Source organism: Diabrotica undecimpunctata, chromosome 7, assembly GCF_040954645.1.
Source record: "Diabrotica undecimpunctata isolate CICGRU chromosome 7, icDiaUnde3, whole genome shotgun sequence".
Lineage (NCBI taxonomy): Eukaryota > Metazoa > Arthropoda > Insecta > Coleoptera > Chrysomelidae > Diabrotica > Diabrotica undecimpunctata.
Window position 1 is genome coordinate 157,204,636 of NC_092809.1, and position 20,401 is coordinate 157,225,036.

General features: G+C 33.6%; 1 protein-coding gene across 1 annotated transcript in view; it reads left to right on the forward strand.

The window, feature by feature from the left end:
* The window catches only part of LOC140446069 (venom acid phosphatase Acph-1-like), a 36,823-nt gene extending 21,497 nt beyond the window's left edge, over positions 1-15,326 (forward strand). The window contains exons 5-8 of the mRNA XM_072538588.1: positions 4,127-4,250; positions 8,791-8,999; positions 13,570-13,708; positions 15,218-15,326. Of these exons, the coding sequence (XP_072394689.1) occupies positions 4,127-4,250; positions 8,791-8,999; positions 13,570-13,708; positions 15,218-15,291 (546 nt within the window). The 3' untranslated portion in view covers positions 15,292-15,326. The remainder of the gene's footprint in view (positions 1-4,126; positions 4,251-8,790; positions 9,000-13,569; positions 13,709-15,217) is intronic.
* The last annotated feature ends 5,075 nt before the right edge of the window (positions 15,327-20,401 follow it).

Consider the following 20,401-nt stretch of genomic DNA (forward strand, 5'->3'; position numbering starts at 1 on the left):
TTGGTGGATTTGTGACAGCAATTTATCCAATAAACAAATATTTAGGCATAAAAATTATAACGGGTAAGATGGTCGCTTATATGTAACAAATCACAATATTGACATATTGTTAATATCTGAAACTCATTTTACAAATTGAAGTTACATCAAAACTCCATACTACTTGATATATAATACAAAACATCCAGATGACACCGCACATGGATTTTTCCACTTGCACAAAACTCGATTTTTTATAAAAGCTTTTATATCATTCGCGGTATTTCGATTCTCGGCTTTTTCTATATCGGCACATTTAGCAATTTCACTCGCGAACTGGTCCGCACTTTCGTTGCCAGCAATGCCAATGTGGGATGGAATCTATATAAATCTGATACTTCTAGAATTTTCTTGAGCCTTCATGAGTTCTAGTTTTATCAGTTTCTCAAGGGGACCTTTAGGATAGATCTGTTTAAGGGTTTGAAGGGCGCTTAGTGAGTCACTTAAGGTAACAGAGTTAGGAATATTATTAGAATTTATATGCATGATAGCTTTAAACATTGCATAGAGCTCAGCGGAGAAAATCGATAAGAAGGTTGGTAGACGAAATTGATATGTATCGCTTGGAGTCACGAATGCAGCACCTACTCCTTTATGCATCTGTAAAGATTTTATAGCAATGTTCGTAATGCTGACGGAGAATTAGATATAGATTATTCTTAATCTCTGCGTAACAGTTAATATGTTTGTTGTATTGGGTTAGACAAGTATTTAAATTTGGGGTATTAATTATCCAAGGAGAGAGGCTTTTAACATTGATTGGAAAGGTAATTGGGAATTCGATATTAAGACATCTCAGGTAACACCGTACCCGCTCATAGTAAGGTTTATGTTTGGTACTATTGGTAAAGAGATATATTATATATTTATTAGTGAACGTATTATTAAATAGAGGTTTGTTTACATTTGAGGCTATTGACGTTGCGTGTGAAAGTGTTAAGGAAATTCGGCGGTGATATAATGAAGGCTCCCCACTTTCAGAATATAAACTTTCCACCGGTGACGTTCGAAATGCGCCAAGAGAGAGTCTAAGAGCTGTGTTGTGAATAGAGTCTAGCTGTTTTAACAATGTGGGGGAAGCAGAGGCGTAAGCGATTGATCCATAATCAATTTTTGATCTAATTAGAGTTCTGTAGATTGTAAGTAAGGTAGAGAGATCAGAGCCCCAATATCTATTTGACGGTGATCTCATTAGGTTAAGTTTCTTATGACAAGTCAAAACTAATTATCAAACCACATATCTAAGATGTAACAATAAAACACTGAAAACTTTGTTTTCAAAACGTCCACAAAATTTTGTGGAAGTTTTGAAAACAAAGTTTTCAGTGTTTTATTGTTACATAAAATGAATTTCCATCAAGTAACGGTCGAATCCATCAATTACATACCTAAGAATTTTACACATGATTTGAAGGATAGCGATGTGTTGAAAAACTTGAGATTGGGATTATTTAAGAAGTTCTTTTTTGAGAATACCATACCAACGGTTTTTGTAACCGAGAATTGAAAACCAGTATCGCGAGACCACTTTTCGAGTTTTTGTAAGAAACTTTGCAAAATTGTTGAAGTTAAATTAATACCTTTGCCTTTTACATAAACCACCAAGTCATCTGCATATAAACGTGCTTTTAAAGGTTATTTGAGATTTTTAATTACGTCATTAATAGCAATTAAGAAAAGTGTAGGACTAATAATTGAGCCTTGAGGGATACCGTTTTCTTCCTCCTGCATTTCGGAATAAGTTTTTAATTTATTAATATTGTAAATACCAGCTAATATCTGTTATATTTTATGTAAGTATGCAAGTCGATGTATAAATTCCAGGAAGAGTAAATTATTGTTGAAAAATTTTGTTAAAATCATACAGGGTGTTTCAAAAAAAGGTAACTTCGTCTCTAGGGTAGGTAAAAAACTAAAAAATAATTGGGGTTTGCTTAGTAAAAAATTTTTGTAACGCCATCCGTTTTCAAGATACAGGGCGTTGAAGAAAAAACATTTTTACGCATTTTTCACGATTTTGCCGAAACTACTGGCAACATTGTAATGAAATTTTATACGAATATGTTTTGGAAGCTAATACATCCCATGAATTTGTTTTTATATCTGATTCTCATAGAGGGCGCTAGTTACAAGGATCGTACTAAGTATTAGTCAATACAACTTTTTTAAGAGTATAATTATTAATCAAAATTTCAGGTAAACTTAAACATCATTCAATTTTACACGAAAAAAGTTCCCTTGGCAAAACTCGATACTGTGTACCGTTTTCGGAATATTTTGATTTGAAAATTATGAAGTAATAATTTATGCTGGTAGTAATGATAAAGTTCTAATAGGTATACCTCTATTTTCTCCAAGTGTGCCATGGAAATCTGACATTTATTGATTGTTATGACGATAAATCAACAATAATTAGAGTTTTGAAACCTTGTTATTTGTAAAATCAAATCAAAATGTACTCAAATGTTGAACACACTGACATGTTATTAACCTTAGGTGAATGTTTAGGATGTTCTAGTGCAGCTGTGACACGTTATGCAGAAAAGTTTCCTAGAAGAAACTTACCAAGTAAAAAAACATTTAGAGCCGTTGAACGACGTTGTCGAGAAACTGGGAATGTGAGACCAAATAAAATAAATTCTGGTAGACCAAGAACAACAAGAACAATTAATAAATAAAATAATATTTTAAATTTACTTGATCAAGATCCAACAGTTAGCGTAAGGAATATAGCAAGACAAACAAATACTTCTTCTTCAAGTACTTGGCGGATACTGAAAGAACAGCAATTACATCCTTATCATTACAGACAAGTCCAAGAGCTCTTGCCAGATGATCTACCGGTTAGAGTGAATTTTTGTGAAACATTGCAACAAAGGATAGCCCACAATCCAAATTTTTTAAAATGCATTCTTTTTACGGACGAGGCCACCTTTACGCGACAAGGTATGTTTAACTCCCATAATGCACACTACTGGTGTGGTGAGAATCCACGAGTCAAAAGGGTATCACATTACCAACACTCATTTAAAGTTAATGTTTGGGCAGCAACTTTAGGTAACAAATTAATAGGTTACCTATCATATTCTACCTGGAAATTTAAATAAATGGTGATATGTATCTTGATTTTTTAAACAATTCCTTATTCGAGATATTAGAAGATTTAACGCTAAACGAGCGAATATCTTAATTTTTTATGCACGATGGAGCTCCACCACACTTTGATAGAAGGTGTCGTAATTGGTTGAATAATCATTTTCCGAATCGATGGATTGGTAGAGGTGCAGAAGCTCCGATTCATTATCCTCCTCGGTCATGCGATTTTAACCCTTTGGACTACGCAGTTTGGTCGTATATTAAGGAAAAAGTCTATGCTACAGAGGTAAATTCACGCCAAGAATTGGAAGAAAGAATTCAACGTCAATTTAATGACATCATAGCTGATCCCCTACAGTTTAGAAGGTTAATGGAATCTTTAGAAAAAAGAATAGACTTGTGTATTCGCGAAAACGGAGGGCATTTTGAACACTTACTGTAATTGAATTTTATTTTATGTTCTTAGTCATTAATTTAATTTTCTTCTTGTGAGTTTTGTTTAATTACTAACTATTTTATACCAGCATCAATTATGACTTCATAATTTTCAAATCAAAATATTCCGAAAACGGTACACAGTATCGAGTTTTACCAAGAGTACCTTTTTCGTGTAAAATTGAATGATGTTTAAGTTTACTTGAAATTTTGATTAATAATTATACTCCTAAAAAAGTTATATTGACTAATACTTAGTACGATCCGTGTAACTAGCGCCCTCTATGAGAATCAGATATAAAAACAAATTCATGGGATGTATCAGCTTCCAAAACATATTCGTATAAAATTTCATTACAATGTTGCCAGTAGTTTCGGCAAAATCGTAAAAAATGCGTAAATTTTTTTTTTCTTCAACGCCCTGTATCTTACTAAGCAAACCCCAATTATTTTTCAGTTTTTTACCTACCCTAGAGACGGGGTTACCTTTTTTTGAAACACCCTGTATAATAGCTAACTAATTTAAATATTTTATTTTACTTTCTTCTAATTTCAGACTGAACTTAATTATACCCTACCAGATTGGGCACATGACGTTTATCCATATCCATTAAAGAATCTGACACTGGATTACTATGGTATGATCACAGGATCTACAACACTACGAAAAATGTGTGGAGGTAAATTACCGCATTATTAGTTAGATACATTTTTACAGAAATTTATTTTTGTTTTAAATTTTATATTTTAAAAATTAACTTTGGTTTAGCCGTGACCTACTTTTTGCGACTTCTAAGTTTAATTGAGACGTCCTGGCTGACTTCATTGGGATACCACCCATTCAAAGGTTTTCCTATACCTATGCGCATTTTTCTGCTTTACGGTTTCCTTTTGATTGTCTTTCTTGAGTTTTTCACCTCTACGAATAATCCCACCCATAATATATCAGTACTGAGCGACGGAAACTTCGAGTCTATTGAGTAGCGGTGTTCTAGATTAATTCTTCATAATCTAGATTACTAGATGTGTAGAATTTTAGGAAGCGCTGTTATCGGACCGGTAATAATTGAAGAAAATATGACGGGTGAAAAAACTTTTAGATAACGTTATCGAACCTTTAATTATTGTCGATAGTGTAGAAAACCAACTATATGATCACTGTTATTTTTGAATTGATCAAAAGAACCTATTTTTAGCAAGACAGAGCTACACTACATTTTGAGATCATCTGAGAGATTGTTTAAACCAAAATTATCTCCTCAAGTGAATCTCTTCAATTTGCAAACATTTTTTTAATGTATGTTTCTTTTGCAGCTTGTATTTTGGTACTTAACTCCTTATTAATTGACTCTCGATAGATTCTTGATGTTTGTTATTCTTAAAATTGCTCTCTAGATTATTTGCAATCATCTGAATGTTGTTTCCTGTAGAGGACAGAGAAACAAGTATATAAATTACAAAGGAAAAAATATTGTATACACTAAAGAACCAGAAATAGAAAAAGCCTGGGACCAGATCAATTGCCTATTGATATCCTTAAAATAATAGAAGAAAATGAGTACATGGATATTCTCTTAAAGCTCTTTAATAAAATTTATCAATCGGGTGACATACCCAACGAATGGTTGACCTCAACATTTATTTGTCTCCCAAAAAAAGAAAAATGCTAGAGAATGCACCGACCACCGCACCATAAGCCTGATGTCTCACGCACATAAAATATTTTTAAAGATCATCCATAACCATATTTACCAAATACTTAATATAGATATTGAAGAAACCCAATTTGAATTCTGTAGGTAGGTACCCGTGAAGCTCTATTTGCATTCAACGTACTAATCCAGAGATATTTGGAGGTGAATTAAGATATGTATGTCTGTTTCATATATTACAACAAGGCTTTCGATAAAGTCCGCCACACAGAGCTAATGGACGTCCTCAAAGCAAAACAATTACAATACAATGATCTTCGAATTATAGCAAATCTATATTATAAACAACAGGCATACATACGTATTAATGAACACACATCAGAAGAGTTCGAAATTAGAAGAGGAGTGCGACAGGGTTGTATATTGTCACCACTACTATTCAATGTATACTCTAAAGAAATTATGAAAAGAGCTCTTGAGGGAGAAATAGCAGGAATAAAAGTCAATGGAACACCAATTAACAACATTAGATATGCGGAAGATACTATCATAATAGCAGATAACCTGAAAGACCTCCAAAAGCTAATGAACAAGATAGTTGAGTATGGAGAAGAATATGGATTATTATCAATAAACATCAAGAAAACTAAATTTATAAGGTTATCAAAAACCCAAAAAAATGATAAAAGCCTGACAATTAACAGTAAAACTTTGGAACAAGTTGAAAACTACAATTATCTTGGCACAATAATTAATCACACAAACGATTACTCCAAAGAAATCATAGTTCGAATAGAGAAAACACAAACAAACTTCAATAAAATGAGAAAGGTACTTTGTGCAAGAGAACTGAAATTAGACTTGAGAGTTAGGCTGGCAAGGTGTCATATTTTCTCGACTCTGTTTTACGGAATAAAAGCATGGACACTTAACGCGTCTACTACTAAAAAGTTGGAAGCATTTGAATTATGGGGGTATAGAAGAATGCTGAAGATATCATGGACCGAGCATGTAACAACCAACGAAGTAATGAGAAGAGTCAACAAAAGAATGGAAATATTGGAAACCATCAACACACGACAGCTGCAATACCTGTGGCATGTTATGCGTAATGAAAAATACAACATACTTCAATTAATTATACAGGGGAAATCCAGGGCAAGAGAAGTGTAGGAAGGAGAAGAATCTTATGGTTGCGTAATTTGAGGGAATGGTTCGGATGCACATCAATCGAACTATTCAGAGCGGCAGCATCTAAGATCAGAATAGCCATGATGACTGCCAACCTCCGTCGCTTAAATGGCACGTAAAGAAGAAGAAGAACGTTGTTTTTAATAAAATTCATATCCAGTTTGTTAGAAGACAGCTGTTGTTTTATTCGTTTAAGCTTTAATTTTAATTTGGCCAACAACTTACTCTTATCAGATGGAACATCGGCACCAGGAAAAATTTTTACAGATTTTTAATAAATTTTGTAGCGCTCACTGATGTTGTCAATTTAATTTCTTACAATACTACGAGCGGTATCTGCTTAAGATTTTCATGTATATAATCTTCGTTTAAGTAGTTTGAAGTAAGTATTTAATAAACATAGATTAAATTATTTGCAAAAATCTGCGAAATAGTCTCCTCTTTTATTTTTATCGCCCAGTCTAAAATTTCCAATAATGTTACTTTATCTGTATTTTTCTATCTTAGGATAAAGGTCACCCATCAGAATGGCGAGATATCTAGTCTTGAGTTAGTCACTAACAGTTTTTACATCTGCGTAGAACTTTTCAAGTTTTTCTAGTTCACTTTCCGCTACCGTGCATACACTTGTATTCAGATACCTGGCATATAGCGCTAAAACATTTGCTAACCTTCCTTAAGACTATGAATCCTACACCATTACGATGATAATTGCTGTCTTCTCCTGAATAAGATACTTCAGGATTATCCACGTTGCATTGGCCAGATCCGAGCCATCTTCTTTTACTAATACCCAAAATTAATATAAGCAGTCTTCTCATTTAATTAATTAATATTAATTATTATTAACTTATCGCTATTTAAACAAAATTAAGGGAGATCTCCAGTAGGAAGGAGATGAGTCTGACGTTTATGACAATAGCGCTAAAAAGTACCGCTAAAAGATCAAAGTTTACATGTTTCGGCATTTCTTTCTAATATATCATATTTGTAAAATATTAAGTGTGGGTTCTTTTCAAGTGAACACGGTGTATAAAAGATTTATAGAAAAATTGTAGGCACATTTCATCGTGAAATATTAAAAGCATTTTCAAATATACCACGTAGCGATAAGACTACCAAAGAGAATTGAAATACTATTATAAAATAATACCTTAATCAACCATGGGAGCTTATCGTCTATGCTTCGCCTAGCTCAGTATCTCAAGTGTGAGATCGTCTTGTCTTAAATTAAGAATTAAGCCATGAACCCTTAGCTGATAGCAAATAAAACAATTATTTAACTAATCATATTTATTAAAAATAAAAAAAAAACAATCAACCCTGCCAAGGCTTTGCAATAAATAAATTTGGCGATACTTATGGCATCGATGGCTGATTGTGTGGCCTCCCAATTAGAGGGTTAGGTCCTCCTGAGCTGCAGTTGTTCGAGATTTGTGTGGCCTCCCAATTAGGTGGTTAGGTCCTCCAATAAAGTCAATAAATTCCCAATAATATCCCATAAAACCAATAATCTGGTAATACAGCCAATAAATTCTTAAATACTGCCAATAAACTAAAATATAAGGAACAGCTTGTATTAGAGACACATCAAAAGTGGTTAATTTCCTTGCCATTTTACCAAATTACAATTAATCAAATAGCAGATGGCAAGAAGAAAACGAAATATAATTATTATTAAACTTAGTTAAATTCTTTGTAAGATTCCTACATGCATATAACTGAAAACGTGCTTTCGAAAGAAGTAAGGTTGTTAATGTTGAAAATGCTGTCAATTATAGAATATAGATTACAATACAAGTATTCACCCCAAGAGAATTCTGCAGACCATAAAATGAAGCTTATAATAATTTTTGCCTTCTTTTATATATTTTAAAAAACAGGCAAAAAATTATATTCCCAATACGATAGAAAAGCTGATTGACAGAAAGTAGGGAAACTTAAATGAAGTTTCACAGATGACATAGGACGTATGCTTATGATGAAATTAGCTTTTCTGTCAACATATAACAGAATATTTAGTCTACCAGACAGAGAGAGAAGGCAAATATTGATTCTACGGGACAGAAAGAGAAAGAATAGAATGACAGAGAGCGTCAACTACTTTTTGAAGCAAAAATAGTAAAAACGAATCTGAAGGCAAACGAATTAATAAATTAATAAAGAAATTAAAATAAAATAATTATTTAAATATAAATTAATAAAGATGTGACGTTTATAACGTTATAACTAATTCAAATATATAATTTCCATATTCATCAAACATAGAAAGTATTGGATATTTAAAACAAAATAAAAATTTCGTTTTGAATGGAATATTAAAATTTTTATCCTGTATAAAGGCCTATTGTAATAACTTATTTATTTTAATTTTGAGGATATCTATTAAAACATATCCTTGGTGATACCCAGTCCAAAATTGATGGTAAACTTCCAGCCAAAAAAATGTTTATATGGTCCGGTCATGAAAATAATGTCGCATGTCTTTTACGTAGTATGAATCTTTTGAAAGAAGATATGGTTCCTAATTATGGAAGTTTTGTTGCATTAGAGCTTCATAATATCAATTCCACTTATGGATTTAAGGTTAGTATAAAAATAAATATTTATATGAATACATATGTAAATATAAATAAGTATGTAATCTATATTAATTGGTTTGTTTTGATATTTTAGATAATACTAATGTTCTATTAAGAAAAAATTTTAATTATATAATTTTTCAACCACTTAGGGTTATTAGCATAAGAAAAATATAAAAATGATAAAGACATACATAGGCATATACAAAATATCAATTACGTAATAATGTATACAATATATATTTTATTTATTGATGAATTGTATTAAATTTAATTGAAAAAGTTTATAGTTTTCACGAATTCTATCAAGTGAGCTACGTATTTAGATTCTCCTAGAAATTCTTTTATTATTTTTGGAATGTGGTGATATAGTCTTTCAACTGAGTATATTGCACAGTGAATCAAAATGTGCTTCACTGTCACTTTACATCCACAAACAAAACACACTGGTTCCTCTTCTTTCTTCAACAAGTATTCATGTGTTGTAGAGGTGTGTCCTAATCTGAGACGTGTTATTAGGACTTGATGTTGTCGCTTTGAAGACCAGAAGTTCCATGGAAGGACGGAAGATTTTATTTCTTGTAATTTAGTGGTGCTTCTATTCCATTGGTTTTGCCAAACATCGTGCAATTTTGATTTTAAGTAAGGTTTTAAATCTAAATGCACCGTTAGATTTTCCACTGATACGGCTGTATTGGTTACTGCGGACCTAGCTAGACTATCTGCCTTTTCGTTACCATCTATTCCAACGTGTGACGGTACCCAGAGGAACTCTACTGTCAAATTGCTTTGGTATATACGGTATAAAATTAACTTAATCTGCTGTAATGTTCGATGAGAGGGATAAATCTGAGAAATTGATGTCTCAGTGAATTAAATATTATAAGACATTTGGAAAGTTTTTGTTCTAGAATAAAGGTTAGGGCCTTATTGATGGCAAATAGTTCTGCTGTAAAAATACTTGTCTTAGGAGACAATTTATGGTCTTAGATGCGCCCGTGTATATAAAATGGTAATTTTTGTACTGTGTGAGAACATGGAGAAAGTGAGTTCTAACAAAATTTGGTATCACGTTATTTTTGTTATATGCTGTAGGTTTACGGTTACAAAGCGGAAAGGGAACAACCCAAGAAAAAGAGCTGGATTTTCTGGGTTAGATTTTATACTCGAGACATACGATAGAGTTAAGTATTTTCTTCTTAGGTTTAAGGGTGGCTCTCCAGGTTCACAGAGTAGACTGTCCACAGGACTGGTGCAATATGCTCCTAGAGCAAGTCTAACGGCTGAACTCTGAAGAGTATCCAAAGTTTTGAGCAATGCTTGGTTTGCAGTGTTATACACAACACATTCGTAGTCAAGTTTTGATCTAATTAAAGCTCTATATAAATTTATTAGAGTTGGAAAATCTGCTCCCCAATTTTTATGTGATACAGATTTCATAATGTTTTGTCCAGCTTGGCACGATACTCTTAGCGAGTGTATATGACTTGTCCAACGTTGTATATTCTATAGGAGAATTGTTTAAAAATAGATTTGGGAGCTTTTGTGGATTTGATTTTCGTGAAAAATGTATAGCTTTTGTTTTTGTGGTGGAAAACTGGAGTCTCAAATTATATAATGTTTTTAGCAAAAGAGAACATTACACGCGACTGAAATAAAATAACTGAGTTTTTCGGCAGTACATGTGAATTAAAAACAAATAACATATTCTTCTCACGAGTATAACACACTTAATGTACCGATTACTATACAGAACGTAAGAATTCTCTAACATTAATTAAGAATTCTGTTCCTGGTCCAGACAGTATTACACTAACTTTTCTATTATACCAATCAGAAAATGAAATATCTTTGTTTTATTAAAATTATACAATTTTATTTGGACAAATCCGGTTTTTTCATCAATTTGATCAGACAGTATTATAATTTTTCTTTTTAGAACCTAACAAAAGTAGAGTCGTACCACCCTATATTTCTTACAACGTAATGTGCAAAGTTAAAAATTATAAACGAAAAACTATTGTAATACTTAAAACGAAATATGTTCGAATTTAACATAGTTCGTATCGTTTCGTGTATACGAGATACATGAAACATTTGCAAATTGGCGCAAACCATTAGAGAATTATTACATATCATAAAGCTATATGACCCAGTCTTGAGATTTAATCTAGTATCAAAATTACACAAATGGAAAACAGGGATAACATAATACTACACTAAACAAGGACAAACAGTTTAAAATTATTTAAAAAGTCGAAGCTACATTCTGGTCGGCAACAGGAGAGAGAATGGCTCCCGGTATTAACGGAAATGTTAAGGTGACATGTGACATATGACAGTTTGAATGGGCACTCGGATTCTTATAAAAAATCTAAAAAATAATTCCACGCCGATAACTCTTTTGCCAAAAAAGAAAACATAAGATAATTCATTTACAACTACTTTTCTCGTGATAATTAAAGATATACTGGAGTACTGCTCTTCATTAGGATGAAGCGAAAACAGCATACTCGAGATTTAGTTTTATTAAAAAGATAGAAAACTAAAAGCTTTATACAATCACTTACAAAAAATCATTAATAAAAAATAGTTTAAATTAGTAAAAATGCATTAAAAACCTTTCCATCAAAATCAATATGTTAAACACACAGGGAGTTCAAAAAACACTTAAAAAGCTAAAAAATACTTGAAAAGCCGCAAATAAATAGGAGAAGAATGGAAAATTAGATAACTAAACAGTGCCGGTTTAACACAGTCTGCCGCCCAGTGCTGATAGCGATGCCGCGCCCAGACTCAAAAATATTTTTGATAAAATAAAGGCAGATATCGAGCACAGTTTTATTAATTAACTCTTGCCCAAGTACTTTCGTTCACTAGACTATCTTCAGGGGCATCTGAAATAAGTCAAGAAACGTTTTTTTTAAATGAAGAAAGTTAATGGATGATAAAAGTTTTTTTTGTGATTAACGTTTTAGACTTACTTCGTCAATTTTGGGATATCCAACAATCCCAGAATGTCATAAACATAAAATTAAACATACAGTTGAACATAATACTACACTAAACAAGGACAAACAGTTTAAAATTATTTAAAAAGTCGAAGCTACATTCTGGTCGGCAACAGGAGAGAGAATGGCTCCCGGTATTAACGGAAATGTTAAGGTGACATGTGACATATGATAGTTTGAATGGGCAGTCACAATCATGTAGATGTGATCATATAAATCATATAAAATTAATATGTAAAAGCGTTACTCAAGACCAACTGACCAACAGTGGGAGATGTTGAAATATACAACTGTGGAGATGGTATTTGATTTCCTATAGTTCCTGCAAAAGCTCTTGGACCTTGAGTTTGACCGTCAAGCTTTTAAAAAAGATGCCTTAAAGGCAATTTATTAGTCTGAAGCTGACAAACAAATCTTTGTAAAAGACGTCCTAACTTTGACTCTGGTTGAGAAATTACACTATTTTTTCTTCCGGTATTTACCACCATTCTGTCACAGCCTACTACCAGTAGTTCTTATAGATTATATCTATAACTCTCCAAAAAGTAGACAATTCTTTGAGAAATGTTTAGAGCCGATCTAGAAATGGGTACTGTGTGACCTAAAAATATATAACCTGGCTCTTGAACTAATGAAACATGCTCTTCGAGTGTGATTCTGCTGTGGAAATTGCCTTCAGTATTTTCGATTACGAACGTTTTATTTTTTTTCCGTCAAACTATATGGCCTTCAAAGTTTCGGGGGTATTTTGCATAAAACGTTTCCTTGATTGGTCTCTTGCACTTCTCAATTTATTTCTGTCTATTACGTTTTTCGTGTTAGCGTTGGTATCAATTCCGAAGTCGTGTAGCACTGCCGTTGCCACAGCTGCTACACATCTGTCCGATAGTCCATAGAGGTCACAGACTTTGGCCAAGGTAGGAAGTTTGAACATAATTTTGTGTACACTGCATTTCTGTATTGATATTGGCATGCGAAGTGGAAGGCAATTCATGATCTATTTCTGTATTAGTTTCTAGCTTTTGCAATGTGCGGTCTTATTAAAAGTTGCAGCAGCCCCGCAGATGGGACTAGACTAAACAAACCAGTACCTCCGGGACCGAGCTTCTGTTAATAATGTCAAAATTTTTTTTTTGGTTTTTCAAAAGCCTGTAGAGGACAGAGGATGTAATTTTATCTAAAACTCGTAATAATACTTTCTTATAACCGTTACCAAAGCTAACTTTTAGTGAATATTCCAACTTAATTTGTCAGTTTTTTTTTTAATTTTGTGATAATTACTCCATTTTTTTTCTTTTTTCAAAGGCCGGTAGAGGGCACAAGATGTAATTTTATCAAAAAGTCGTAATAATATTCTTTTTATTGTCGTTACTAAAGATAACTTTTGGTGGGTGTTCCAAATCAATTTGGAACACCTCAGTAACTTCTTGTATATTGGGATCTTGGGGTGAAATATGTAATTTACCTTATTTTTACTAAGTTATTGGTTTAGATTATCAATCTTGTAGCATTTTACTGGGAGTATTTTTTTTTTAATTTAATTTAATTATATTTTGTTTTTAGATATATTTTAAGAATGATGAAAATGAACCAGAATTGTTAACAGTACCACATTGTGACAGCTTCTGTCCCTTGGAGAAATTCAAAGAATTAGTAGAGGAAAATATTCCTGAAAATATATCATTATGCAGGGGAACTAAAAGTAAGTTTTAATATTTGTTATTAACAATTCATTCTTTTAGTAATAAGGTTGCTTTACAGTAGGCTGTGAAATTCAAATGTTTTAATTGGATACTTTTGCCATCATCAGAAAATAATTTTTCTCTCTCTCTCTTCAATGGCGCTACAGCCCAAGGCATTCCCCAGCATTATCCTCCTAGCCTCCCTTTCCTCACTTTATCTATCCACCTTTTGCTTGGTCTTCCTATTGGACGATATCTCAGCTTAACACTTCTAAGCATTCTACTGGGTGTTTGTACCATCACAAGCAAAAGTTTGTGAAGACTATAGGACCATAAGCCTAATGAGGCATGTGCTAAAACTGTTTTTAAAAGTCATCCATAAAGGATTTTATGGGAAATGCGAGAAACAAATTGCGCCCAATCAGTTTGGATTTGTGAACGCCGATGGTACTAGGGAAGCTTTATTTAGCGTGCAGGTATTGTTTCTGAAATGTAGATATGTCAGCTGTAATGTTTTTGCAGCCTGATTGACTACAAGAAGGCTTTCGATAGAGTCAGGCATGAACAAATGATGGAAGTGCTGAAGAGGACAAGAATTGACGGAAGAGACTTAAAAATAATAGGTAACCTGTATTGGAATCAATCAGTGGTGCTCCGAATAGATGGAGAATATACAAATCAGGTCAAAATCTTAAGTGGGGTGAGACAGGGGTGCATAATTTCACCACTGATATTCAATCTGTACTCGGAGCACATTTTTGAAGAGGCTTTAAAAGATATTGATGAAGGCATCTCAATAAATGAAGTCAAGCTCAATAACCTGCTATATGCAGATGATACAATAGTGTTTTTTAATACCATAGAAGGGCTGCAAAACTTAATGAATAAAATAACGGAAACAAGTAGAACATATGGACTAGATATAAATACCAGCAAAAATAAAGCTAATGATCATCAGCAAGGAAAACATAACTGTAACGAATCTGTATGTGAACCAAATGAGAATTAAACGTGCCTTAGAGTACAACTACTTGGGAACTATAATCAATGAGTCGTGGGACAATACCCAAGAGATTAAATGTTGCACCGGAAATGCAAAAAGTGCATTCTTGACTATGAGCTCTGTGTTCAAGATCCATGACCTCACCCTAGAAACAAAAATAAGGCTCTACGTGTACTCAGTGCTTCTGTACGGAGTAGAAACATGGACATTGAAGGCGGAAACTTTATCAAAACTTTAGGCTTTTGAGCTATGGTTATACAGAAGGATCCTGAAGATACCATGGACAGACAGTCACTAATGAAGAAGTACTGCGGAGGAGGAACACAACCGCGGATTTGGTCAACATCATCATCATCAACATCAACAACCACCCAGATATTATAAATATTAAACTTTTACATTAAGAACAATACTGTTTACTTGAGTAGATCGTTCCATTTAAATTGTTTTTTGTTAACTAAATTCTTATAAATCTCAAAACAAACCGTAACGATGGATATCTAACCAATTTGTTTATTTGTTGCAGCATCCAGTGCTACCAAGATGTCCTCTCAATTTAGTTATTTAATTTTACTATTTTTTATTTATATATTTTTGTAAACATATTTATATTTAAATAAAGATGTACGAGAGTCTTTGAAACTGTTATGCAAAAGAGGACAGCATTTTTTTCCACAGGTACCCCAGCTAGTGCTGAGGATTGAGGCAGCATTAGGCATAAGGTTAGGGACCAGATCCTCCGCATGGTCGACTGACGAGGTAAGCAAACTCCGTTTGACAAATCGGCAGTCGATCGTCGGGAACACACACAATCTCAGTGCGGGGATCCAGTAACCACCACAAGAATCAAAGTAACTGGCTCGGTTTACGAGCACATATTTGTAGAAAAGGCAATTCTAGAAGATTCGCACAAAATTAAGATTAACCAGGGAGAACGGCGTGTAACACCGCCTCTACTAAAGCGGCATTACCGCAAAAAAACATCAAGGATGCCTCATTTCCCAGGGTATCCAAACCCAAAAACAAGTAAGAGTGTTTAAACTCAAAAAGGTAAGCTTCTTAACGTTATATCCGCAATTGGGGTGGAGTGGAGATAGGTTGGAGGCCAGGCAGGTATCGTTTCCACAAGGTGTGACCTTGTGGAAACGATACCTGCCTGGTATCGTTTCTGTGTTTCGTGTGTGTGTGTGTGTGTGTGTGTGTGTGTGTGTGTGTGTGTGTGTGTGTGTGTGTGTGTGTGTGTGTGTGTGTGTGTGTGTGTGTGTGTGAATGTGTGTGTGCGTGTGTGTGTGTATTTGATGAGAATTGCAATTTATATTTGATTTTTAATCCGGAAATCGTGTTCGATTCGTGTTTTTAAACGAGAAATTATTAATAATTTGTAAGTATAATAAGTAATGTAATTAATTTCAATTCGAAGGACTATCCTTTAATGTGAGAAATAAGAACACACGCTTTATACAATACGTAATTTAATGAATAACTTACATTACAGTTTAAATGTGTTACTAATAAAATTGTCACATAAACCAAGGATGTTTTCTTCAGTACTAATATACTTGATTAATAATGAACGTTTGTGAAACGTGTAGCCTTTAAACTATAAACTATATAACAATAACTAGGTATACTCAATACCCAAGAGTCTAAAACTCTTAAACCAGAAATGCGTCGACCCATTTGATCGAATACTAAACTGACACTGACTAATATGCGAGAGTTAAACCTCTTACCAAGACGCGACCAGCTACGCTGAGATACAATGTGACACTGACTATGTGACTACTTTCAAATTATCACTGCCCACCTATCAGGGGACAGGGGAGATTTCTTCGAAATTTCTATTAGGTAGCTAAAACCCACTTTTGAATGATTGGTAATCGGGGATTTTCTGGGTACCAGTTTTCAATGGTTAAAAACAGCTTTTAGATGCTTTATACCAGCGATTTCTTTGGAATTTGTTCGGAGAAAGTTACCTCGGTAGATCTTATGATATTAGAAATTGTTTGATATTACTGGCATAGCAACATTTGAATAAATTTCTTACATCCAATACGCCAATTACTCTAAAACAGAAAATATTGTTCCATCTCCCAAGCATTTGACATAATGGCCCTTCATACAAAATCAAAAAATCCCTTTCCAACAATACGTATGTAACACCTTGTAATACATCATGATGAGTAAACCAGACCTTAATTATGTCTGGAGCCCCTCAAGGCAGTGTCCTCGGTCCAGTGCTGTACCTGATACTCACTGCTGACTTAACGACATCACCAGAAGCCACAACAGCAAGTTATGCAGCTGACGCAGCTGTAATCTCTTCTCGTAAGGACCCACAGTCCCGTAGCATTACACAGAGTTGAGGATAGCTTAAATGCAATACAAACTTGGTTAAAAATGTGACGTTTCCGAGCCAAGGAAGTATGCATACATCTGCGCAAGTACCATTTCGGTAAGGGATACTCTCCTCCGGTATCGTGAAAACGGTCAACCTCTGTCACAGGAAGATGACATAAAATACTTGGGAATGTACACATCTTTACCAAGCTAAAATAGCTGCGCCTTAAACTCTGTGATTTATACTAGTTAATAAGCTGTAAAATTTTAAGAGTCAAACCTGTCAATCGACAACAAAATTTTGACATTTAAAGTTAGTCTAGAGCTCATTTAACGTTCAACTAAGAAGAACAGCAGTTAGATCCGGTATCTACATTCTTAAAAGATTTCAATCTAAAATCATCCGAATGCGAACTAATGCCCCACGACACGTTCCAGTGAACACGATCACACGAGACCTCAAAATGTTACTAAATGACAACTGTTAATGAAGAAGTCAAGAATCTCTGCCAACGATATGAACAGAGACTAACAGACCACCCTAATATTCTTGTTTAAAATTTCATGACCAAATCAATCGGATGAAGGTTTAATCGAAAGACCCCAGCCGACCTGTTAATTATAAACTAGTCACACCAGGTTAATATAATCTAGAAGAATAATCCCAACCAAATTCTAAGACATACATCACACTATTCTATTTCGCTTTTATATGTATTTCTTTTTATATTTTATATGTCTTTTTGTTTATATGTATTTCGCTTTAATAAAGCTCATCAGAACAGCTGTTCATAGGCGTTCTCAACGTGAAAAATAAATCTTTCCTGTCTTTAAGAAGCAATAATAAATTGGCTTGTCGCCAAAATGTCGCAATAGCGACATCTGATATTAAATCCGTAAAATAGTTTCGAAACACAATTCAGATTTCTGCTAAAGATTTCTGCTTAGTTGAGGAGACATGTCGTGGAATGCAAATTTTAGATTCCCCATGTCTCTATTAACATCTTTATCAACGTCTGCTATGCCTTGCAATTTTTAGAAGGCTCAGATTAAAGCAGAAATCTGAATTGTGTTTCGAAACTATTTTACGGATTTACAAACAATTTACTTGTAATAACTATATTACATAGTATAAATAAATTTGTTTGTAAAATTAAAAAGAATTAATTTGCCTTCTTCAGTTCATTTTGGATCAATAATTACGTCGAAAGGCGAATCGAGTATATTTTGGCAATAAAATCAGCAGAATCGTTTGTCATAATAAAATTTCTGATATTTCGCTCCACCACAGCAGTAAATTGGATTGTATGTGCCAGCCTATAAAATGATTTAGATTTGTTACTTTATTGCCTAATTTTTAAAATTTTCAATTACAATTTTCACGCCCAATAAAAAACAAATTACATTGAGCATAACGAACATTTGGCTCTCATTCTAGAGTTATGTATCCTAAAATAACATCTGCTTATCTTTGAAGTTGATAGGTTCGGTACGCCCAGTTGAATAACATAATTATCAAGCATTTAATAGAACGAAATATTACAGTTGTTAGTTTAATGGCGACTAGTTCGTAGTTATTTGGGAAGATCCCGGAGATTGGTTAATTTGTTGTTAATAATGTCATTTCTTTGCCCTGTCATTACTATTGTATATTTATATTACCCTAGTTAATGCCCATGCGTTTAAAGCTTAGACATACAAATATTTCCGGGTGTGGTTTAAATAATATCAAGTTAAAATAAATTCATACTAAATTGAACAGATTTATGGGTAGCAGGCATGACGGATAATTATCTATTATTTTATTTAAGCGTGTCACACATATCAAGATCAATCCTCTTCATAGACATATCCTGCCCATGCATCTTCCGCCAGGTATTATTTGGTCTTCATGTCATTCAGAAAAATTCTTTGTATTTGGGATAAATACCTTGACGTTAAATATGCTCTAAACATCTTAACCCCATCCTAACCTATGCTTTCTCATTTTGACCCATAGTCCTCCCTTATATATGCATTGGATGTTGGATGGATATTTGGATGTTAACAGTCCTCTTTACGTCTGTTTTATAGACTACAATACAGCGTTTGATAAAGTAAAACATGACCGACTCATGGAAATTCTAAAAAATAAAAACTTAGATGAAAGAGATTTAAGGCTAATAACAAAACCTTTATTACAATCAGCGAGCAATAGTACGAATTGAAAAAGAGACATCTGAAGAAATGGAAATAAAGAGAGGAGTCAGGCAAGGCTACATACTATCACCTCTAATATTTAACGCTTATTCTGAAGAGGTACTTCGAGAAACTCTGGAAGATGAAACAGTTGGCATAAGAGTAAATGGAGTCTTAGTTAACAACATTAGATATGCAGATGATACAGTAATAATAGCCGATAGTTTACAAGACCTGGAAAGACTCATAAGTAAAATAGTAATGAGTACGGACTCTCGCTCAATATCAAAAAGACAAAGTTTATGAAAATTTGTAACAACAACCATAATACTAACAAAATCTTGACAGTACAAGGCCAGCAGATCGAAAGAGTAAAAAAGTACACTTACCTAGGAACACTTATAACAGAAAATAATGACTACACTGCAGAAATCAAAGTCAGAATCGAAAAAGCACGTTTTAATTTTATGAAAATGAAAAAGGTCCTATGTGGCAAAGATTTAACATTAGCTCTTAAAGTACGCCTAACAAAATGTTACGTATACAGTGTATTATACTATGGAGTAGAATCATGGACGTTAAATCTAGACACAATGAGACGACTTAACGCCTTTGAAATGTGGACCTATAGAAGAATTATGAGGGTTTCCCGGGTAGATAGAGTTACGAACAATGAAGTACTGAGAAGAAAAGGTAAAGAGAAGGAAGTTGAACTTACAATTAAAGAAAGAAAGCTACAGTATCTCGGACATGTGATGCGGGGCGAGAAGTATGGCATCCTGCGACTCATAATGCAAGGATAGATAGATGGCAGAAGAAGCATCGGAAGAAGACGAATTTCATGGCTCAAGAACCTGAGAGAATGGTTTGGATGCAGCTCAAAACAACTTTTTAGAGCTACTGCCTCAAAAATTAAAATAGCTATGATGATTGCCAACCTCCTTAGCGGAGATGGCACCTGAAGAAGTAGAATATATTCATTCTTACTCATTCTCACTAAACTCATCCACATAAGCATTCAAATTACATGCATTTATTTGTTTTTTATGCTCAAGATTCGCGCTATCAACATTCTCCTATTCAACTTCATTTTTTAAAATTTGATGACCTTTATTACTGCTGTTTCTGTTACTTCGTTTGACCAAAAATAGACAAAGAAAGATTTTGATTCCACATGGATAAATCTAAAATC